Source organism: Lonchura striata, chromosome 1 (assembly GCF_050655825.1).
Source record: "Lonchura striata isolate lonStrDom1 chromosome 1, ASM5065582v1, whole genome shotgun sequence".
NCBI classification, from domain to species: Eukaryota; Metazoa; Chordata; class Aves; order Passeriformes; family Estrildidae; genus Lonchura; species Lonchura striata.
The window spans coordinates 45,534,279-45,552,823 of record NC_140703.1 but is presented as its reverse complement, the minus strand read 5'-3'; the positions used below and the strand labels follow the sequence as shown (position 1 = coordinate 45,552,823).

Genomic DNA, 18,545 nt, shown 5'->3' with positions numbered 1-18,545 from the left:
TTGAATTTTCAGACCATTTTTGTTATGTATTTCATTTTGATTGTAAACAAAGATGCCTGATTAATATAATTTAACCCTTTAAAAACAAACAAACTGCACTCAGACTTATGTATGTCTCTTACCTGAAAAGAATAGTAGTGAGTACTCCATTGTAATAGTTCTAATACAAATTATATATTAGGTTTTCAGAGAAAGCCTGCTGAGAGAGACAGGACTAAAACTATAACCAATTCTCCCTGCAGCTACTTCTTTCAGTGTGTTTAATATTTCTGATTGCAGTAAAAATTTCAGATTAGAATTGCCACAGTGACCTCTGCAATTATATATTTTTATGTTTATTTCCAAGTTATGCTTTGAAAAAGGTTCTAAGTAGGACTGATTAGAATTGAATGTTTGAATTCCTGAATATTTTAGATGAAAAATCTTCGGCCTGCCATTTGATATACCAAATGTCATCTCTGCGCCATGTATGTCACTCTGTGAAATGAAGTGTAACACGTCAGTATCTTTTGTTACCTCTGAAGTTCAGAAAGTTAATGACTGACACATATGCATGAATTCAGGATTAAGGATGCAAAGAAAGGATGTTACTTCAGTGCACACATTTTCCCTTAAAAACTGTCACTGAAACAACACCCTGATTTCATATCCATGGAACATCATTTGGCTTAAACTTCCAGTTTCTCAGTTTAATAATGAAAGATAATGCAAGGTTTAGCTGCTGGTAGTTGGAGGGGACCTGTTGGAGCTGCCCAGGGATCAGGTTATAATCTCTTTTCTCTGGACATTTTAGAATTGGAGAAATTACATTCTGACCTCTGTGCTACCAAATTGATCTGCAAATCATATTCCATCTCAAATGGTTATGAATTAAGGATAAGTGACTGTAAGACAGTTACTATAGGGTTCACCCTCTGTAAAAATTGCTGTTCACATCTAAAGCAGACACCTACTATCTACTGAGGACAGAAGCTGGCTATATAGAAAATGACTTCTCAAAAGCAGAAGGCATTTTCTCCTGCTGCAATTGCATGCATTATCACTCTTCAGTATCCGGTGTTGGGATAACTGTCTAGAAAGTTCTCCTGAACTGTAGAGCACACACAACCACTTCAACTAATTATTAACTTTAATATGGCATTTTTTGAAGGCCTGATGACTGGAAAACATTTGGAGAGTTCCAGTGACTTAAGAGTTACAGAAGGCTTTAGAGGAGACTTTTGAATAGCAGTGTTTCCTGGATTCTTCATTTGTTACTTAAGAATAAAAATTCTATTATGCAGTTTTTGGAAGTGGGTCTAATTTTGAAATTCATGTTCAACTTCTCTTCTGTGGTACTTTGTATTAATTCCAAATTAATGAAAATACCAGTGAAGCTGGGTATGGTAAGTGTAAATCAGTGAAAAGGGATGAAAAGTTGGTAACAGTAGGCCAGACAATCAGTGAGTAGCTAGAACTATTGGGAGCAAGTAAGAAACTGTAATTTAATTCCAAAATAAATATGCTAAGTCTTATTAATGGGAAACTGTCAGTCATATGCAAAAACGGCTTTATATTCAGAACAGAATATATTTCACTTTTTTAAAGAAGCAGGTTAAGGCATTCCAGTCTTAAAAGATTGAAAGCAAAATATCTTTTCCTGCATATGTATTTAGGAAGAATATAAAAATATAAAAATCATATATACTACTACTAATGTGTCTTAAAAGTCACATTACAAAGTCAGAAACTCAGAATCTAGTTTATCACATGGTAGAGATTTCCTCTGGAGTTTCGTTGCTGTATATCATCATACTCATCAAGAGTATCAAATAGATCTGAGCACAGCAATTTTTAGACAGTTTGAGTAGTGCCTGCCTTTTCTTTTAATCCTATTGACATTGAATATTTATAGAGTAGGTTGCTGTCCGGTGTGCACAGTTTCAGGACCCAGACGATACTCTGGACCAAGCTATAAGCAGTACTTTGCATTTCTAGTCCAATTGCTACTCCTCAGCTAAGACAAGAGAAATTCCCTTCTTCCCTGTGTGCATCTGACTCACTCAGGGACCCAGCCTGAAATTCTGAAGTGTGATGTATCACTTTTGTTGCAGTCTCTATTTTAATGTCTTCATATAACCTTGTGAAGTTCAGCAAGGCCAAGTGAAGGTGGATGAGTGGATTGAGACCATCCCTCTGAAGAAGGACTTGGGAATACTGGTAGATGAAAAGTTAGACATGAGCCAGCAATGTATACTTGCAGCCAAAGACAGACAACCATACTCTAGGATGCATCAATGAAAAATGTGGCCAGCAGGTCAATGAAGGTGATTCCTGCTTTGCTCTGGTGAGAGCCCATCTGCAGTGTCACATCCAGCTATGGTGTCCTAAGAAAAAAAAGGACATGGATGTCTTGGAATGAGTCCAGAGGAGGGCCGCAAAAATGACCAAAGGACTGGAGCACCTCTCCTATGAAGACAGGCTGAGAGAGTTGGGTTGTTCCACCTAGAAAAGGGAAGATCTTGTTGTGACCTTTGATACATAAATGGGGCCTATAAGAAAGATGGAGAGAGACATCCTACCAAGGCCTGTTGTTATGACAACAGTCATTGGTTATGAAGCAAAAGTGACTGTATTTGATATAAGGAAGAAATTCTTCACAGTGAAAGTGTTGAGAGACTGAAACAGGCTGCTCAGAGAAGCTGTGGCTGCCCCATCCCTGGAAGTGTTCAAGGCCAGGTTGGATGGAGCTTTATGCAGCCTGGTCTAGTGGAAGGTATCTCTGTCCATGCCAGGGGAACTGAAACTAGATAATCTTGAAATGTCCCAACAAAAACCATTCCATGAATTTATGACTCCATACAAGTGGACCAAATGCAAATGCCATGAACAGTCTGAATTACAAGAGCTCATTGAACTTTTGGAAGATTTGTCAAATCTGATTTTGAAGAAAGATGGAACCAAGGTTAAAGATTGGTAGAGGTACTAATAATTAAAATCCCAGCTTCAATGCTTAGCTGGAGAAAATCCTAGAAGTGACTGAAAACGGAGTTACACAATGATTAATCATTAGACAGGCCTGTCTCATCACATCCAGTTTAAACTACCAGGTCAGTCTAAGTAGTCGTAGTCCTTCCCCTGCTTCTCCAATATTGCTGTCAGATGAGCTCCATAGGGACAAGCATTTTAAAGAGTAATAGCATTATTATAATTTTTATTTTTATATAAAGATGAATATGAGGCAGCTTCAGTCCCGTTTTTCTGGAAGTACAGTACATTCAGTGTGTAATTTAGTTGGAATTTAGTCGTTAAATTACAGCTATGGAAATTTCCAAGGGGGAAGAAGCTAACAAAATAAGCAGTTTTGTCTGAACACTGTAGGAACAGTATATGATGCCACATCTATGAAACCAACTTTAGTGGAAAAGCAATTCCGAAATTAGGCCATTCAACAAGAAGCAGAATTTGTATTTAATTTTTGTATTTGACATCATAGACTAAGCTCTTTCTGTAGTAACTCCTTTGAGTCTATTCCTACTGATGTTTATTCATGATTTTAAAGAATGACAATGGATTTCTGCTTATGCTTCCTTCCAATTTAGAGCATTTTTAAACATCTAATTCTTCCAGACTGTCTTTTTAACTTCTGATACTTCTTTTCACTGTGCTTGTTTGGTTTTTTGCTCAGTTTCTACATTTTTCACCAGCCACTGCAATATTCTTGCCCCTCCATTTATCTTTGGAAAAACAAGCTCCTAAACTGCAGGGCATTGGTAGTGTCTGCTTCTTATGGACAGACACCCTGAGATACCACAAACAGGCAGGCAGCAGTATTGATTGCTCTAACATGTTTTGTTCTATATATATACAAGTACTATTAGGAGCTTTCAAAGCTGTTGAAGGAACTCTAATGGCTGTCTCAGCTCAGGAGAAGCCTTTGACTTCTTATCTATATTTACATCCTCCTGCACAATTAGCCAGAAAGGTTAAGGTGGCAAATTTCACAATGGGCTTGCAGCAGATTATTTGGTGGTGCGAAGTGTTTGCTCGACCTGTTCTAGGTTCATGCTCTGGGTTCATGCTGACTATTTAGGTACTATTTGTATTGAGATACTATTTCCAGTTTATCAAGACTGGAAATTAATCTGAGAAGATCCAGGCATACTACTTAGTAGATTGTCTGCAGAGAGATGAATCAACAATATTTATTATCTGAATAACTCCTTTCTCAGAGCTTTCTTTCTTCCCACCCTAGTCTTTGTTGAAGCATTTTCTGGCATTCCTGTAGTGTTGTTTGCAGGGTGAAAGTCAGATTAGTTATGTCACAAAACCTAAACTAATCCTTGAGGCCTGCTTGGGCTCATGTTAATGGATTTTGTGTGAGAATGTTACAGATGTGTGAGCAAACAGACTGCAAAACACAATGCTGTAAATAAAGCTGCAGGCCTTGAGGGCTGCAGTGTTTCTCAGGCTGCCTTTATCCAGAGGCAGAGGGCTTCTGCAATTCATTTTGCTCCCACTTCCTGCTGGGGGCAGCTCTTTTTAAAGCAAATCAGGATAAGAGAGCAGTAAGGCCTGCCTGAAAAGACCAGAGAGGTCCGTCTGCTGAACTTCCTGCCTGCAGGTAGGAAATGCAGAGTAAGACAGCCTGCATGGTAGACAGAGACATCAGACCTTATTTGAAAATAAGGGACAAAGATTCAGGCAAAAGTCTGTAGCAATAGCATCTGTTCATAAATTATACTAGGAAGAGCTACCTGCTAATGAGAAGTTAGATAGACTTCACTGTTTTTTATAGTGATGTTTTGCTTTTTCTAATTCTCTTCCTGATATAATTTTCTAGCATATCAAGTACTAATTATGAATTATAATTATGTGGCACTACTCTTACCCAACAGCAACTCAGCCAGGATAGTATGAAATGAAACTCCAAGTGATTTCTCATTTAGGAGAATGCAATTTTCTGTGTTACTGCTGTGGGACAATGTTGCCATATCTCAGCTGATGCCCTACACTGTTCTGGACAATCTTCTTTGGTTATTAGGTGATAAACCACTGTGCTGTTCCTTGTCGGGTTTCCACTGTACCTGTTTGCAGACTCAGGTAATTATGTTCTTTTGTCTAATTGCTTATTTATGGATGTTTTGCTCACATGTTCATTTGATTGCAGCCCTAATGGCAGGGTTCCCCTCTCATTATCACACCATAACACCGGGTTTGTCTGATTGCTGCAGGTGGAAACAATAGGTGATGCATACTGCGTTGCAGCAGGGCTCCATAAGAAAAGCCTTAGTCATGCCAAAGCCATTGCCCTGATGGCACTGAAGATGATGGAGCTTTCAGAAGAGGTTCTTACTCCAGATGGAAGCCCGATTAAGGTAACCCCTTTGCTCTTTATTCTCAGCTAGTCAGTGATGCATGAACCTGATTCATTTTGTTGTGTTCTGTGCCAGGGAGTTTACACTTGTGCATGGTATCCACAGATCTCTGCAGCTCTGATGGGCCACAGGCCTCTTCTCCAAATCAGTGTGAACCTGCATAAAAGAGGAGTCTGTGGTCTGCCTGCTCTTTCTCATTGTTAATGTGCTTCCTTCCCATGCTATGCCGTTTCTGTCCCCAGCTTTGGTACAGGGAGGGAAAAACAGATGTCCTTTTGTAACATTTTCAAGTTCCTCTGCTGTTCTGCTTCTTTTGGTCCTATAACAACATATTCAAAAGAATACCCTTCTGAAAAAATATGTTGGTCTATGCATCTTGAAAAAAATTCTATTAAAGCTTCACATGAACATTCATTGAACACAAAATAAGCATTAAAAAACTGAAGATACCAGAAGACATAGCATTTTCAGTTTTGATATAAAACTATTTCAAACAGATGTTAATTTAATCCTACTAAAATATATTTTTTTGGATTGATTTTATTTGCTTTTCCAATAACTATAGGCAATTAATATTTGCTGACTATACTGGTACATGCTGGGAGAGTGTCTTCCAGAGCCACTTTGTATTTTCACTTTATTTTGAGTCATTGTTTTAATTGTAGGGAAATTTTGAAGGTGTATGTTTTACTCTGAGACTCACTTTTTGTGATGGTTTTCATTATCACGCATTATTTTTCAGAAAATTCCTCTTACTTTCACTGTCTGCATAAGAAAACCTGTAAAAGAAAGACTATAAAGACATTGCAGAGGAAATATGTATAGAATAAAATGATGGGAATAACTAAATATTTTCAAAAAGTGCTAATAAACATCCTTTAGAATTCAGAAGGAAAAAAATAATTTCATCATACTTAAACTGAAAGTAGAGGTACTGAGAAGCTCATCATAATTTCTTAATTGTTTTGTCTTCAGTTTTAGGTTTCATAGATTTCAGGGCAGGAAGGATGGTGATATTGTAGAATGTTCTTACCTTGGTACCTAACCTGGAAGCTGTGCTTAAAAATAAAGCTTATCTTTCATAGAGGCCTATTCTGATTTGTTTTAAAATTTATTAAAATCAGGGTTCCTCACAGGTGGATATATTTACCCTGTAAACTGTTAGGATATATACATATGGATATATTTACCCTGTAAACAATAAGGACTTTTGGAGAAGTCTACTTTAGTTTGTCCTAGTTTAGATGTCGTCTCTAGGATGAAATGAATCACTGCCTAAAAATGTGTACTTTTTCAGTTTTCTGTAAGGGAAATCTATGTACTGAACCTAAATGTAGATGTCTATGTTGCGAGCTTCTACGCTCTGTCACATGAGTACTCCTACAAGTGGCAAGGAATGCATAGTTTTTCCTAGTGGCTGTGTCAATGATCATCACAGTTAAAAACATACTCATAATTTCTAAATTCAGTCGGCATGACTTTTTCCTTCCAGATAATGTTAAATTGGCTAGCGTGATCTCTATTTTTGTTAGTCGGCAGTTTCTTACATTAAAAAAAAAAACATGAAGGGGCCCATTGTGCCACAGATTCCCCTCAGCAATTGTTCCATGTGCATTAAAATGTCTTAAAGCAGCATCAGGGGAAGTTCAGATTGGATATAAGGAAGATGTGGTCAAGCACTCGAACAAGGTTCTCAGGAGAGTCATCATGGACCCAAGCCTGTATTGGTTTAAGTGCTTGGACAGCTCTTAAGTATATGACTTAACTTTTAGGTTGCCCTGTGTGAATGTTTATGGAATATGTATTTTTAAAATTAGTTTGATAGATAAATTTTGTTGTCATCTTAATGCTAAATTCACCAGAATGCAAGGATTTATTTTTTGCGATTCTTGAAATATTCATCCCTGTGATAGCAGTGGGTATCTTGTTAAGTGACACTTCCAGTCTCAAATAGTTAGGATAAAAAGGTGAATGAATAAATTAAAAAAAATACCATATCACATAAATATTTAGGATAAGATTTTTAAGTGCATTAGTAGATGATTAAGCAAGGCTTGTTACGTGGGTACACAGTTACCATATGAAGGTATTCATTGTAGTGATCAGAAAAATAAATTGTTTGTACAACTATGTAGACTCTATGGAAAATCTGCCCCTTAGAGCAGTGCTAGTGTGGGCAGTGAGCACCACTCAGGGTGGTGGCCAGGTGTATGAAGCAGGTCTGTATCCAGGTGATGCTCCCTGCTCTGAGTCAGAGCTCATAGCACGCTGATGTAGAGAGCATCATGGTGTGCAGCTGACACCTACTCAGGCATTCGGCACTTCCAGCAGAGCCAGGGGCAGCACAAATGCATGAGCAGGATGGGGACTCTGTGCCAGCACTCCTTTTACCTGTGTGAGCAGCCTGGGACTTGAAGGGTAATGAGAATCTGTTATTTTGCAGAAAGAGAGAGCAAGCTGTATTATAACAGAATCCACAAATCCTATCATCAGCGTTGTAACACAGCTTGCCCTCTTAAAAACAAATATTTGTAACAGAAAATGGGCTGAACTTGCCCTGTGAGTGATGGAGGAGGCTTCAGGTCCCTGTGTGATTTTTTTAAATTCATGTCTACTGGAGGCAAAATCCCGTTACTTTAGAATGAGCTAAGGCCTTAGTACAAAAGAGGGACTTTTACTTCAGACACTTCATGTAGAATTCCATATACATTTTTATCCTTTCAGCATAAAATTTTACTTTGGAAGCACTCTTTTGATTTATATTCTGTACAACTATTTATATGTAGTGCTTTATGACTTTAGTCTGAAAATATTGATTTAAAATTGCCTCCTACATTTAAGTGAGTGTTACTTGAGTTAAGGATGTACTTTGTACTTTACCACTTTTTTTTAGATAAAGTGGAATTACATTAAAATTAATAGCTAGAGATAATACTGTAAGAGGAATTCTTGATGGCATTGACCTTCAGTGAAAGGTTGCAGTGCAGACATGGAATTCTTAGAGAATATTATTACTTGGATAAATTTTTATCATGCTTCAAAGCTTACCTAATTAATCAGTGTGTGGTATATATCCCAAAGAAAGAGAAAGCTCTCCTTTTCAGTTTTTTTCCAAAAGGCTGCTGTGACAGAACATACCTAGTTTCTACTAATGAGATTTCCCCAGAGAAAATTATCTGCTTATTTTTGTGGTGTATGAAGGTTTATGTAATAGGGTCATGAAGAGATAAGAACTGGGAACTCAGAGGAAAAGTAAGCGATTTACGTGAAGCTGCTGAAATTAACTAAATTATTTAGATTAATTGTGTGCAGGTGTTCGTCTAAAACATAATGGTTGAGCCCTACCACAGCAATTTGAAACACATTTCAAGATGTTTTGCTACAGCAGAAAAATTCCATCTATATTTGAAATTATTTATGTTACCATAACATTAGAATTAGACCTGTAAATACTATAATCTCAGGCTGAAGCAAATACATGCCCCTACCTTTCTTTTTGCTCACTTTCTAATGACTAGTTTGTGAAATACTCTAAACAGAGTAGTGCTGAACATTTCTAGCTGATATTGGCTTCAATGTGATTAATTTATTCTCAGGTGAGGTAGATGGGACCTTGTGTTTGCATGGCAAATAATCTGGTATTTGGCTCAGTTGTTTCTTTATTATCAAGATAGAATACTTGACACACTTGAAACTTCTAACCTTTGGATGTGCATTGCCATAACTATTTTATTATTTGATTTGTAGGCTGCACTCAGTGTAGGCACTAACATCATCTAATTTCAAACACTGACAGTGTGAACAGGTATGCCAAAACTTGTTACTGTAGCTCCCTCTTAAATGAAGAGAGTAAATTTAGTCTGTATTCATCTGAAATGCTTGCAGTGTCTATAATATAATGAAATAAATGAGTTAATATTTGTCAGGTAACTCCTACCTCAAGAGTGAACAGGTTAATGACCTTGCAGGATGGATGATCCCACTGGAAGTAGCTGAACTGAAATAGAGGTTTACAACTTTGGTCAGTCACAGCTTTTCCATTTGAATTCTAGCTGTGATCCACACTTTTTATGCTTCAACTTTCCATATATAGTTGACAAATAAAGCTTTATGGGTAGAACTGTTATTTTAGCATGTCTAAGGTGTATGACCTTACAGCCATGCAGCTGCATTAGTTTTTGTTTATGTTGTCTATTTAAATACCTGTGATCATGGCAACTGAAACAATGAAAGCCTGAGTTTGATAAAACTCTAATCTCTGCTTGCCAAGTGGTAAATTTTAACTAGCATGAACTCTGACTTGTGAGTAAGGGCACAGAAGAGTCAGAAGGGCTCTGTAGATTTTAATGGCTTATGGCCACAGTGAGTGACACGCTTTTCTAAATAACATGGAAATGGACAATGAATTTTAGAGTGCATAGCATCTTCTGCTGGTTTATTAAGTATTCCCCTTTGTATTTCAGTGATATGCCACTTGGGTCCAGGACCCACGTAGGAAGTGCCAACATTTGTTTGTATAAATGGGATTTCTATTTTCTAAGTGAAGGGGCTATTCCCAAGAACAATGAGAGAGAGCAGCAAGTATCGTTTGTGTAATCCTTTTCAGTGTTTCTTGCCTTGCTTATTATTCAGGTTGCGGTGTGCTGGTTTTGTAACACTTTAATGATTCTATCCAAATGTACATCTTTACATAAGCAGCAAAAGGTTGTCTGGTGTTTTAAGTTGTGAAGGGCTGACTGCTGATGTAGGCATTCTCATCAGTCCTGTGTGAAAAGCTGCTGCGTTACTGCAATGCTCCTTGCTCCATCTGTGGTCTCCTAGCAACTTCGCCTTATTCCTAATGTCTACATCAGACTCTGGAAGGTATATAATATCCTACTTCAGCCTGCAGAACTGGAAATTAGAAATAGCCTTGTGTTGAAAGAAAAAATCAGGAACAGTTTCACAAAATAAACCTTTGCATTAAGAGACTTTGAAAAGCTTGTAGTTTCATAGGTTTACCAGCATTAGAGCATCATGACAATTTTGGGGAGCATTCAGAGCTGCATGTCAGGGAAGCTTGGTATTTTTTCTTGACAGCATGCTTGGGAGATGGTGAGACAAAGCCAGCCCTGGTGATGATTCCCTGGACGTGGGAGAGTTCATGATTGCACTTCCTCAGTTTGGCCCAGTGCCTTTGGAAATGTAAGCCGAGAGGAGCTGATTGAAGCACATTTCCCCAGGAATGTGGGAAATTGCAAGTTTTGTTAGACTGCTCTAAGGGAAAATTCACTTTCCTGAGCCCTCCAGTCATTTTCACTCAACTGCTTCCTTTTGTGTGATTTTAATAATGATCTTTAAAAGCCCCAAACCACACCCATTATTTGCAACTTCTTTTCTTTTGAAGGGGCTTTGTCAAATACAGTCAGAGGTTATACCCACTGTAGGACAGTGTTACTGCATGTGTTGCAGTAACAAGGCAAGGTGAGGTTTATATGATTAGTGGGTGCACAGCAGTAGCTTTGTGTAAGAATCTGGTCTGAAAAATTAGGCCGGCACTTAGTCTGCTGAAGAGGGAAGGTTCCCAAAGGGTTGTTAATTCTTTCAGATGGCACACATTTCAGTTGTTAGGTAAAGTCTGCAGTAGATGCTAAAGGTAGATTTTCAAAGCTACGAGGACTTGATTCTGCACAACATAATTGCCAACCTAGTGTAAGCCAAAGTTGAGTAAACTAGAAAGCTATGGAGTTTTTTTATTAATGATTGCTGGGAGAGAGAGAGACCTAAAAGAAAAGCAAGGAGCTAATTAACAATGTGAAGACTAGCTGAGACGAGGTTTTGTCATTAGACCTGGCCATTCTCCTCTCATGCCATGTGTTCTCTGACATTTTGTCTCTGGCAAGCAGGAAGCACGAGTGCCATTCCATCTATACTTGACCCTGTGGCAGAGATAAAACATGCCTGTAGAAACCCGGGCACCTTTTGAACTTTCCCACTGTTTATTAGTTCGTAGTGATTACTACATGTTCACAGCTCTTTGAGTCATGGTATGTAGCTCTAATGCTGCTGTAATTCAGTCATACTTCCTGTTCCTTAAAGGAGACTAAACCTTGCTGTGATGGCTGCACCTAGCTTGTAACTTTGTCCCGAGGCCTCACAGTAAGTAGATACTTTAATTTCCTTCTCTAGGTGGTATAAACACATGCACATGGAAAATCAGGATTTCAAGGTTTAGATCCCTGCAGGGAGCACAGGATACGCAGCTGGGTCATGAGGCTAGCTTTAAGGTCACAGTGTGACATCTCTCATGGTTCAGCAGTCATTCCAGACACAAACGCCTCCAACTAACACTCCAGATGTCTGGCCAGTAGTAGAACTGGTTGGGAATTTTCCATAGAGAACATATTTTGCCTGAGAACATCTTATGATAAAAAACAAATTGCTGGGTATATCTACCGGGTTTTGTTAAATCACTGATCAAAACTCACTTCAGAGTACTAAATACCAATAGTTACTGGGACAGTGACCTGGTGGGGAAAAACCCCAGAGCTTTAAAGAGAATAAAGGATTGAACTTGTGTTCTTTATGAGGAAAAAGACCTCTGCATTCTAATTTATCTAGGATGGAAGATATCCTAGATATCTTAGATATAAGTTTTGCCCACAGGCTTGGGTTGGGACATTTTTTGCAGCTGCCAGAACTTCACATTCTGGCTTTTACTGTTACAGTCAGTGGAGGACTCCCATGCTGAAGCTGAAACTTTCTGTTTTTATTATTGTACATTGACTCTTTATTCAGACAAAACCAAGCAATAATAACAATAGAAGCGCAATCCTCCAGGTGAATAAATAATTAAATCTGTGGTGTATACAGCATTTCAAAAGGTTGATATTGTTGCATCTTTATGAAGGGAAGAATAGACAAAAGCTAAAGTTAGAATTGCAGCCTGTAAAATGATGTTATATGTTTATATATGATAGAGATATAACATTTGAAATAATTCATGAATATTTAAAGAATTGGGCTAGGGAATTCAGGATAGCAGAGTGATGAAATTTTATTTATCCTAAGTCCTATATGTATGTTCCCTTCTTCCAGTGGTATATTCCCTGTCATATAAAAATTAAAAAGTCTTGTTTCCACTATACTGCAAGAGTATTTTTTCTTATCTCTTGAGAAGAAACGAAAAACATGACACAAAAGTTGAAAAAAATAGTGATATGAGGATACACAAACCTGCAAGGATTCACAGAAGATAAGCAATAATACACTGAGAAACAGCACAGACTGTGCATAAAAATAGTGCTTGATTGGCTTTTATGCAGTAAGTATGACCAGAAAATATTAGCCTTGGATTGCTGCCTCACTGGGTTAATAGGCACAGGTGATCCCAGGGGCCTCAGAGGGAGATGCAGAGATGCAAATGCCATGTGCTTTAAAGCTGTAGAGGTGGTTGCTACCCCAGTGTCTGTTTCCAGCTGCTGAGATGCTGTCAGGCAGCTGCTGCCCTGTGCTGCATTGCTACAGCATCTGCCTCTCCCTTCAGTGACTGAGCTGTTAGCACCTGTGTTGTGGTCTGCCTGCTTGAAAATAAGGAAGCCTATTCTGTCCAGTGCTGGTGATATCTATTTATTTACTGCTGTAATCTCAGTTATGTCCATTCTCTTTTCTGAACTGGACAATATGTTACTTTGGAGCTGCTATTAAGTCACTGATATCCAGTTTCTGTCTCTTCCAAGGGTCCCAACAGTTTAGTCACCTAATCCAATCGGTTTTCTTTATGAGGAGTCACAGTGTGCCATAAACTGTACGTTTTGGCAGTGAATAGGGAAAATCTACTTCATCCTGTGGTCTGACCCTCCCCTGGAAGAAAGGTGGTATTATACCTGCAGCAGCCTTACAGTGTGCAAAAGTAACACATCTTCCTGGATGATGCAACTTGGGCATCGGTGGGCTAGATGACAGTGCTAACATAGCTTCTTCTTTCATCCACATGCAGCCTGGAGAAAAAGATTCAAGAAAGAGCCTTGTCCCATCTACTCCTTCTCCCCTCTCCCTTGTCTGCTACTGCATGAATGGTTTTGGATAAGGTGCAGCTGGAAATACAACAAGCAAAAAAGAAATAGAGCTGAGCTGCCTCACAGTGTTTTATACTGTATGACATTAGAAGGGCATTGTTCTCCTCTCCACAACCTATTAACTTTCTTGTCCCTTTAATGTCATTTTTCTGGGGGGATTATCTCCCTGGTAGAGAGAGGCAAAGCTTTTTCATATTGCAAGGAAGAGCACCTCAGTTCTCCTTCTCTTTCCTGACTGGAGTACAAGCAAGTACTGGGTCCCAGAGGAGTTGTCTGTGGGTTGTCTCATGGAGATCAGTGTCTTATCCCCATGGGATAATCCTGTAGAAGTGTTAACCTTTATGCAGACCTGGCTCGATACCCTGGCATCCACAGTTACAGCATTTTTAGGAGCAGCTGCCAGCATCTGCTCTGCAAGTTTAAGAGGAAAGTGCATTTGTTAATGGCAGTTCACTACTTGGCTTCCCCCATTCTCTCCAAAGTGCACAGTTCAGAGAGGAAAAGTCAAAGTCTGCAGTTTTAAGCATCAGTTAAAAAACCCTGTGGCATAACTGTTGTCATTATTCTGAGTTAAACAGTGAGTCATTGCACTGTGCTATATTTGAGTGAACAGTTCAAATGAGGGGTGGATGCTGGAGGATTGTACTTGGCCTCCTGTTTGAAGCTAACAACTTCAGCAACATTGTTTAACAGTTTCAGAATAGTTTAGTTCCCTAAGGAAGAATGAATTTCCTGTAATAAATAAATCCATAAACTAAATGTTTCATGGTATTTCAGCTTCCTTTCATATGAGACATAGAGTATTTTGGAAAAAATGCCAATACTTCCAAGGGATTTGTGACAGCCTTTTCTGTTCAAATCTAAACTAGGGTGAAAGTAACTCAATCCAAATAATCCTCTTCAGAGACTATGTTGAATAATTTGAACTTTTTTTTAGCATAAAAATCTCCATATTTATAATGGATTTTGGTTTTGCTTTAGTATTTTAAAAAGAGAGGAGAGGAGAGGTAAAAACATTAGTTTTGAATGGAGGAGGAGGGAAACCATGGCACAAATAGTCTGAAGATGTTCAATCCTACCATGTGACCTATTTGATGACAGCAATAAAAAGAAAGGGAAAAGTGGTATAAGGAATAGTGGATTAGAATGTATGAGGATTTCTCCACCTGGCAGAACCCCTGGAGGAGTCAAAGTGATCATTATCCTGAAGGAAAACCTGATTTTTGTCTAGCTTTGGAGCTTCATTTCAAGAAAAGAATCAACCCTGAGAAAGAAGATGGGAAGGGATGTATTTCTGATATCTCATTTTACCCTCCTGCAAAATCTCCATGCCATAAAGTAGAAGCGCTGGATAATTTCTTGCTGAGATATAGTTTTCCTAGATGACTAAGGTATTTCTTGACATTTAACTAAATATTCTAATACTTTCACCATTATTATAATGTGTAGAATGACAAAAACTGATTAGAATGAAGCTGCCAAAAATCACAAAATCATAGAACAACATTTAGGGGTTGGAAAGGATTTCAGAAGATCAGCTGGTCCAACTTTTTGTGCCCAGATGACATTATTGACCACATGGTCCAAAGATAGCTTGAATGCTTCCACTGATGGGGACTTCACCACATCCCTAGGGATGTTATTCCAGTGATTGTTCTCAGTGCTCTGCTGACCCTGCCAGCTTGTCCATGAGGACCCCCAGATCCCTTTTCAGCAAGGCTGCTTCCCAGACATGCAGATCCAGACTTGACTGAGCTCTTTAGTTATTCTGGCCTGGGTAATATGATGATAGGTTTATATTGTTAAAATTTGATATTCATCTGGGAGACATAACATGTTCTTTACAACAACGTGTATTTTCACTTTTCTGTAGACATAATGACACCTCTTACAAAAATTTAGATGGAAAGTGAGTAATTAAATACCTATGTGCCTTTCTGAAAATTTGTCTTTTCTATCATCTCTCTTTAGAATACCTGTTTTTCTTTCTGTGACAACTTACTTTGTAGTAGGTCCATTTGTGCTGCTTTTTAAAAAATGGATGAAAAAAATTAGTCAAAACCTTTTCCAGAAGAAAAAGAATCCTAAAAATAGGGAGATTTTTTTAACTGCCATACAGTTCTTTGGGAAAGGAACTAACTGCTGTTGCTGCTTTACTACTGTCATTTTTGCATAGCGGCGCCCACTCTGTAGCCACAAACAACACTTTGCAGAATTAGTTATTGTTTCCTTTGGGAACATCAACATGATTTACTTAAAAGAAGCAGACTTTTACAAAACCTTAACTTGAAGAAGTCTTTTTTTCCTTGACTGATACGACAGTGACAACAAATATAAAATATGAAATGACACTTATATTTCCCTGTTATTCCAATAAGTGTTTCTGTGAGTGTTTTTAATAAATGCTATGCTCTCAAGGTGTTATGATAGTCAGAAAATAATTGAGCTTTGTGGTCTGAAAATCAGGCATCTGGGGGCGTTTCAAGTAGGACAATGACAACCACTATACACTCCAAACTTTAAAGTAGATAGTACACTCAAAAGTTTTATATTTATAGTCCCTGGTTATAGGACTTTGATCTTTCATTTGTTATTTCATTTTGCATCTGTGTATGTTTTTTCATCTTTCCCAGTTTACAGACCTGGTTGTATAGGCCATCTTTCTTACCTATAATGTTTTGAAAATGTGATTGTCTCACAGCACACTGGTTGCTTGAACTTAGAGAACAGCTTCATTGTTCAGATGTCTTTTTTGACCAAAATAGCTGTTTATTTAATCAAATATGGTCCAGTGTTTATAGATAATTTTAAACCTGGTATAACTAACTACACATTTGTAAATATAAGTGGTTGGCACTGAACTCAGGTCCTTTTATTTGAGTAGAAAATCTTTTGCATTTAGCTGCCTTTGAGACTTGGATTTTCTGAGGAGAAACTGTCATTTCTGAACATCAGTTCATAGATACTGAAAGGGATGTGAATATAGAAGGACTGAACAGTTTCTTCTCTACATTACAAGTCTATTTGTCTTCAAGGATTTGCTCATGGTGGCTATTCTTAGCTTATATGCACCAAGACAAAATAAAAATTAATTACCCTTTTCCTATATAAATTCTGAAATACTAATTAATTTAATTTCTTTGCATGCTAATTTTAGCATGGGCAAGGTATTTTTGTAGGATGTTTCATTATTTCTAACTCCAAAATATCAGTCTCCTTTCACTTTGAATAATGACTTTTTCAAAGGGAAAATTAAAGATGACATGGAGTTCAAACTTAGGGGGTTTATTTCTGTATGTGTTTATCACAAACCTTCACATCACTTAGAAAACTATTTGATGTTCAAAATTTACAGTCTCACTTTTCTTAAACTTCAGTGAGAAAAAAGCACGACTGCATACTGTTTGGCATTCCCTGGAACTTTTTCTCTGTCATAAATAGGAAAATTTTTCAAAGGCTTCAGTGAGTCCTTCATTTAACCCCATTTGTCTCCAGGGTACCATCCATTGCATAGTGGGCTCTCTGTTATGTCTGCTTCCAAGGCCACAGTACTGGACTAGATGCTCTTTTGGTCTGATTCAGTACAGTTGTTCTTACATTCTTATCTAATTTATTGCCTGTTCCTAGTCACGGATCTCTGCAGCTAAATGTCAACTCCTTTTTCTGAAGGAATGACATATTTAATAGCTAGGATAGCTCAGATAACAAAAGCAGCAAAAATTCTGTCAGCTATGACTGAGATCATGGTATCTATTTCAGTGTGGTTACCCTACAGATTTTTACAGAATAAAGTAATGGAATTATGGAATTGTTTAGGTAGGGAAAGACCTTTAGGATCATCATGTCCAACCATTATCTCAGTGCTGCCAAGTCCACCACCAGACCATGTCTTTGTGGTTTGTTTATGCATTCCCATTTCCTCCTCAACAGACTCATAGGAAGCTTATGAAATTGCTAGTCATAAAAATATTGAGGACACTATAACATTCTTCTGTTCTCAGAGCTTTCATTACTTTTGAACAATTGCCAAAGAATTTTTAGCTTTTTTGTTTTTCATGAGCTCTTCCTTGATGTTTGCCATTTGTTGCATTGTGTATATTGGATACCTAAATTGTGTGATGTTCTGCTCTCTGGACAAAAAAAAAGCTTTTGAGGCATGAGAATGAATGGCAAATAGCTAAATAATAAAGCCTACTCTTGTTCACACATGAAGGCTATTTTTTACAGGAGATGAGATTAATTTTTCTAAGATCTGTTCCCTTATGAACACATTGAATAAGTTTTTCGGACTGACAGTTGATGACTAAAAAGAAATGAACAGCCATTCAGAGTCACTGTGATTGCTTGCAACTGTGCCTTTTGCAGAATGGAGAAAGGCTGTTCCCACAGTAGAATTGTCTCTACAGTTATGTCTTCACAAATTTAGAGAGCCATACTCTACAAACAGCCATCTATATGTCAGTCCAGAGTTTCCAGTCTGGTTTTCTATGACGCTAAGCATTGCATCCTGCATAGTTCCACTTCCCTTCACTTAGAAATGTGAGGTAGGTGTTTGTCATGATTGTTGCTGGATAAGAGCCTCCTGAAGTTTCTTTTTATTTTTTGTTTGTGGCGAAATATTTTGTTCATATTAAACCAAGCTTTATTGTAAATGCATTATTTTATGGGTTTTTAAAAGAGATTAAGATTTCTGGTAAGACAAAAAGTTATTAAGAGTAGCCAGTATTTAAGGGGGGAGAGGAAAACCAAGCTTAGCCTCTATGGCTTACATTAGAAAAAGGTGAATGTCCCACACTCCATATGAGGGAGTACCATTAAGCCCCAAATAGAGTAATGGATGTTCTTGAACCTGTCATTGTTTTTTCATTTCAATTTTGTTTCCCAGAAAAGATGTTTAAAAAAATGCAATGTGTACGAAACTGGTTTTTTTTACTAACCCTAACAGCAAGAATCATCAATGCACAACCCATGTAACACTAATATTAAGATGAAATCTAAGTTTAAGCAATGTTTTGCAAGAATAATGAAAATGTGGTTTTGAGAAATTGGAAAGTGAGAAATAAATACATGTTTTAGAATCTCTTGTATGCTTAGTGGGCATCTGAGTCCCAAAAAATTACATTGTAAATGC

General features: G+C 37.8%; 1 protein-coding gene across 2 annotated transcripts in view; it reads left to right on the top strand.

Moving 5' to 3' along the window:
* GUCY1A2 (guanylate cyclase 1 soluble subunit alpha 2) overlaps positions 1-18,545 on the top strand; it is a 150,286-nt gene that overhangs the window by 87,186 nt on the left and 44,555 nt on the right. Inside the window, exon 6 of one of the 2 annotated variants that reach the window (XM_021529359.3) lies at positions 5,214-5,357. The exons of the other annotated variant lie outside the window; for it this stretch is intronic. Within the exon in view, the coding sequence (XP_021385034.1) occupies positions 5,214-5,357 (144 nt within the window). The remainder of the gene's footprint in view (positions 1-5,213; positions 5,358-18,545) is intronic. 2 annotated transcript variants of the gene reach the window in all.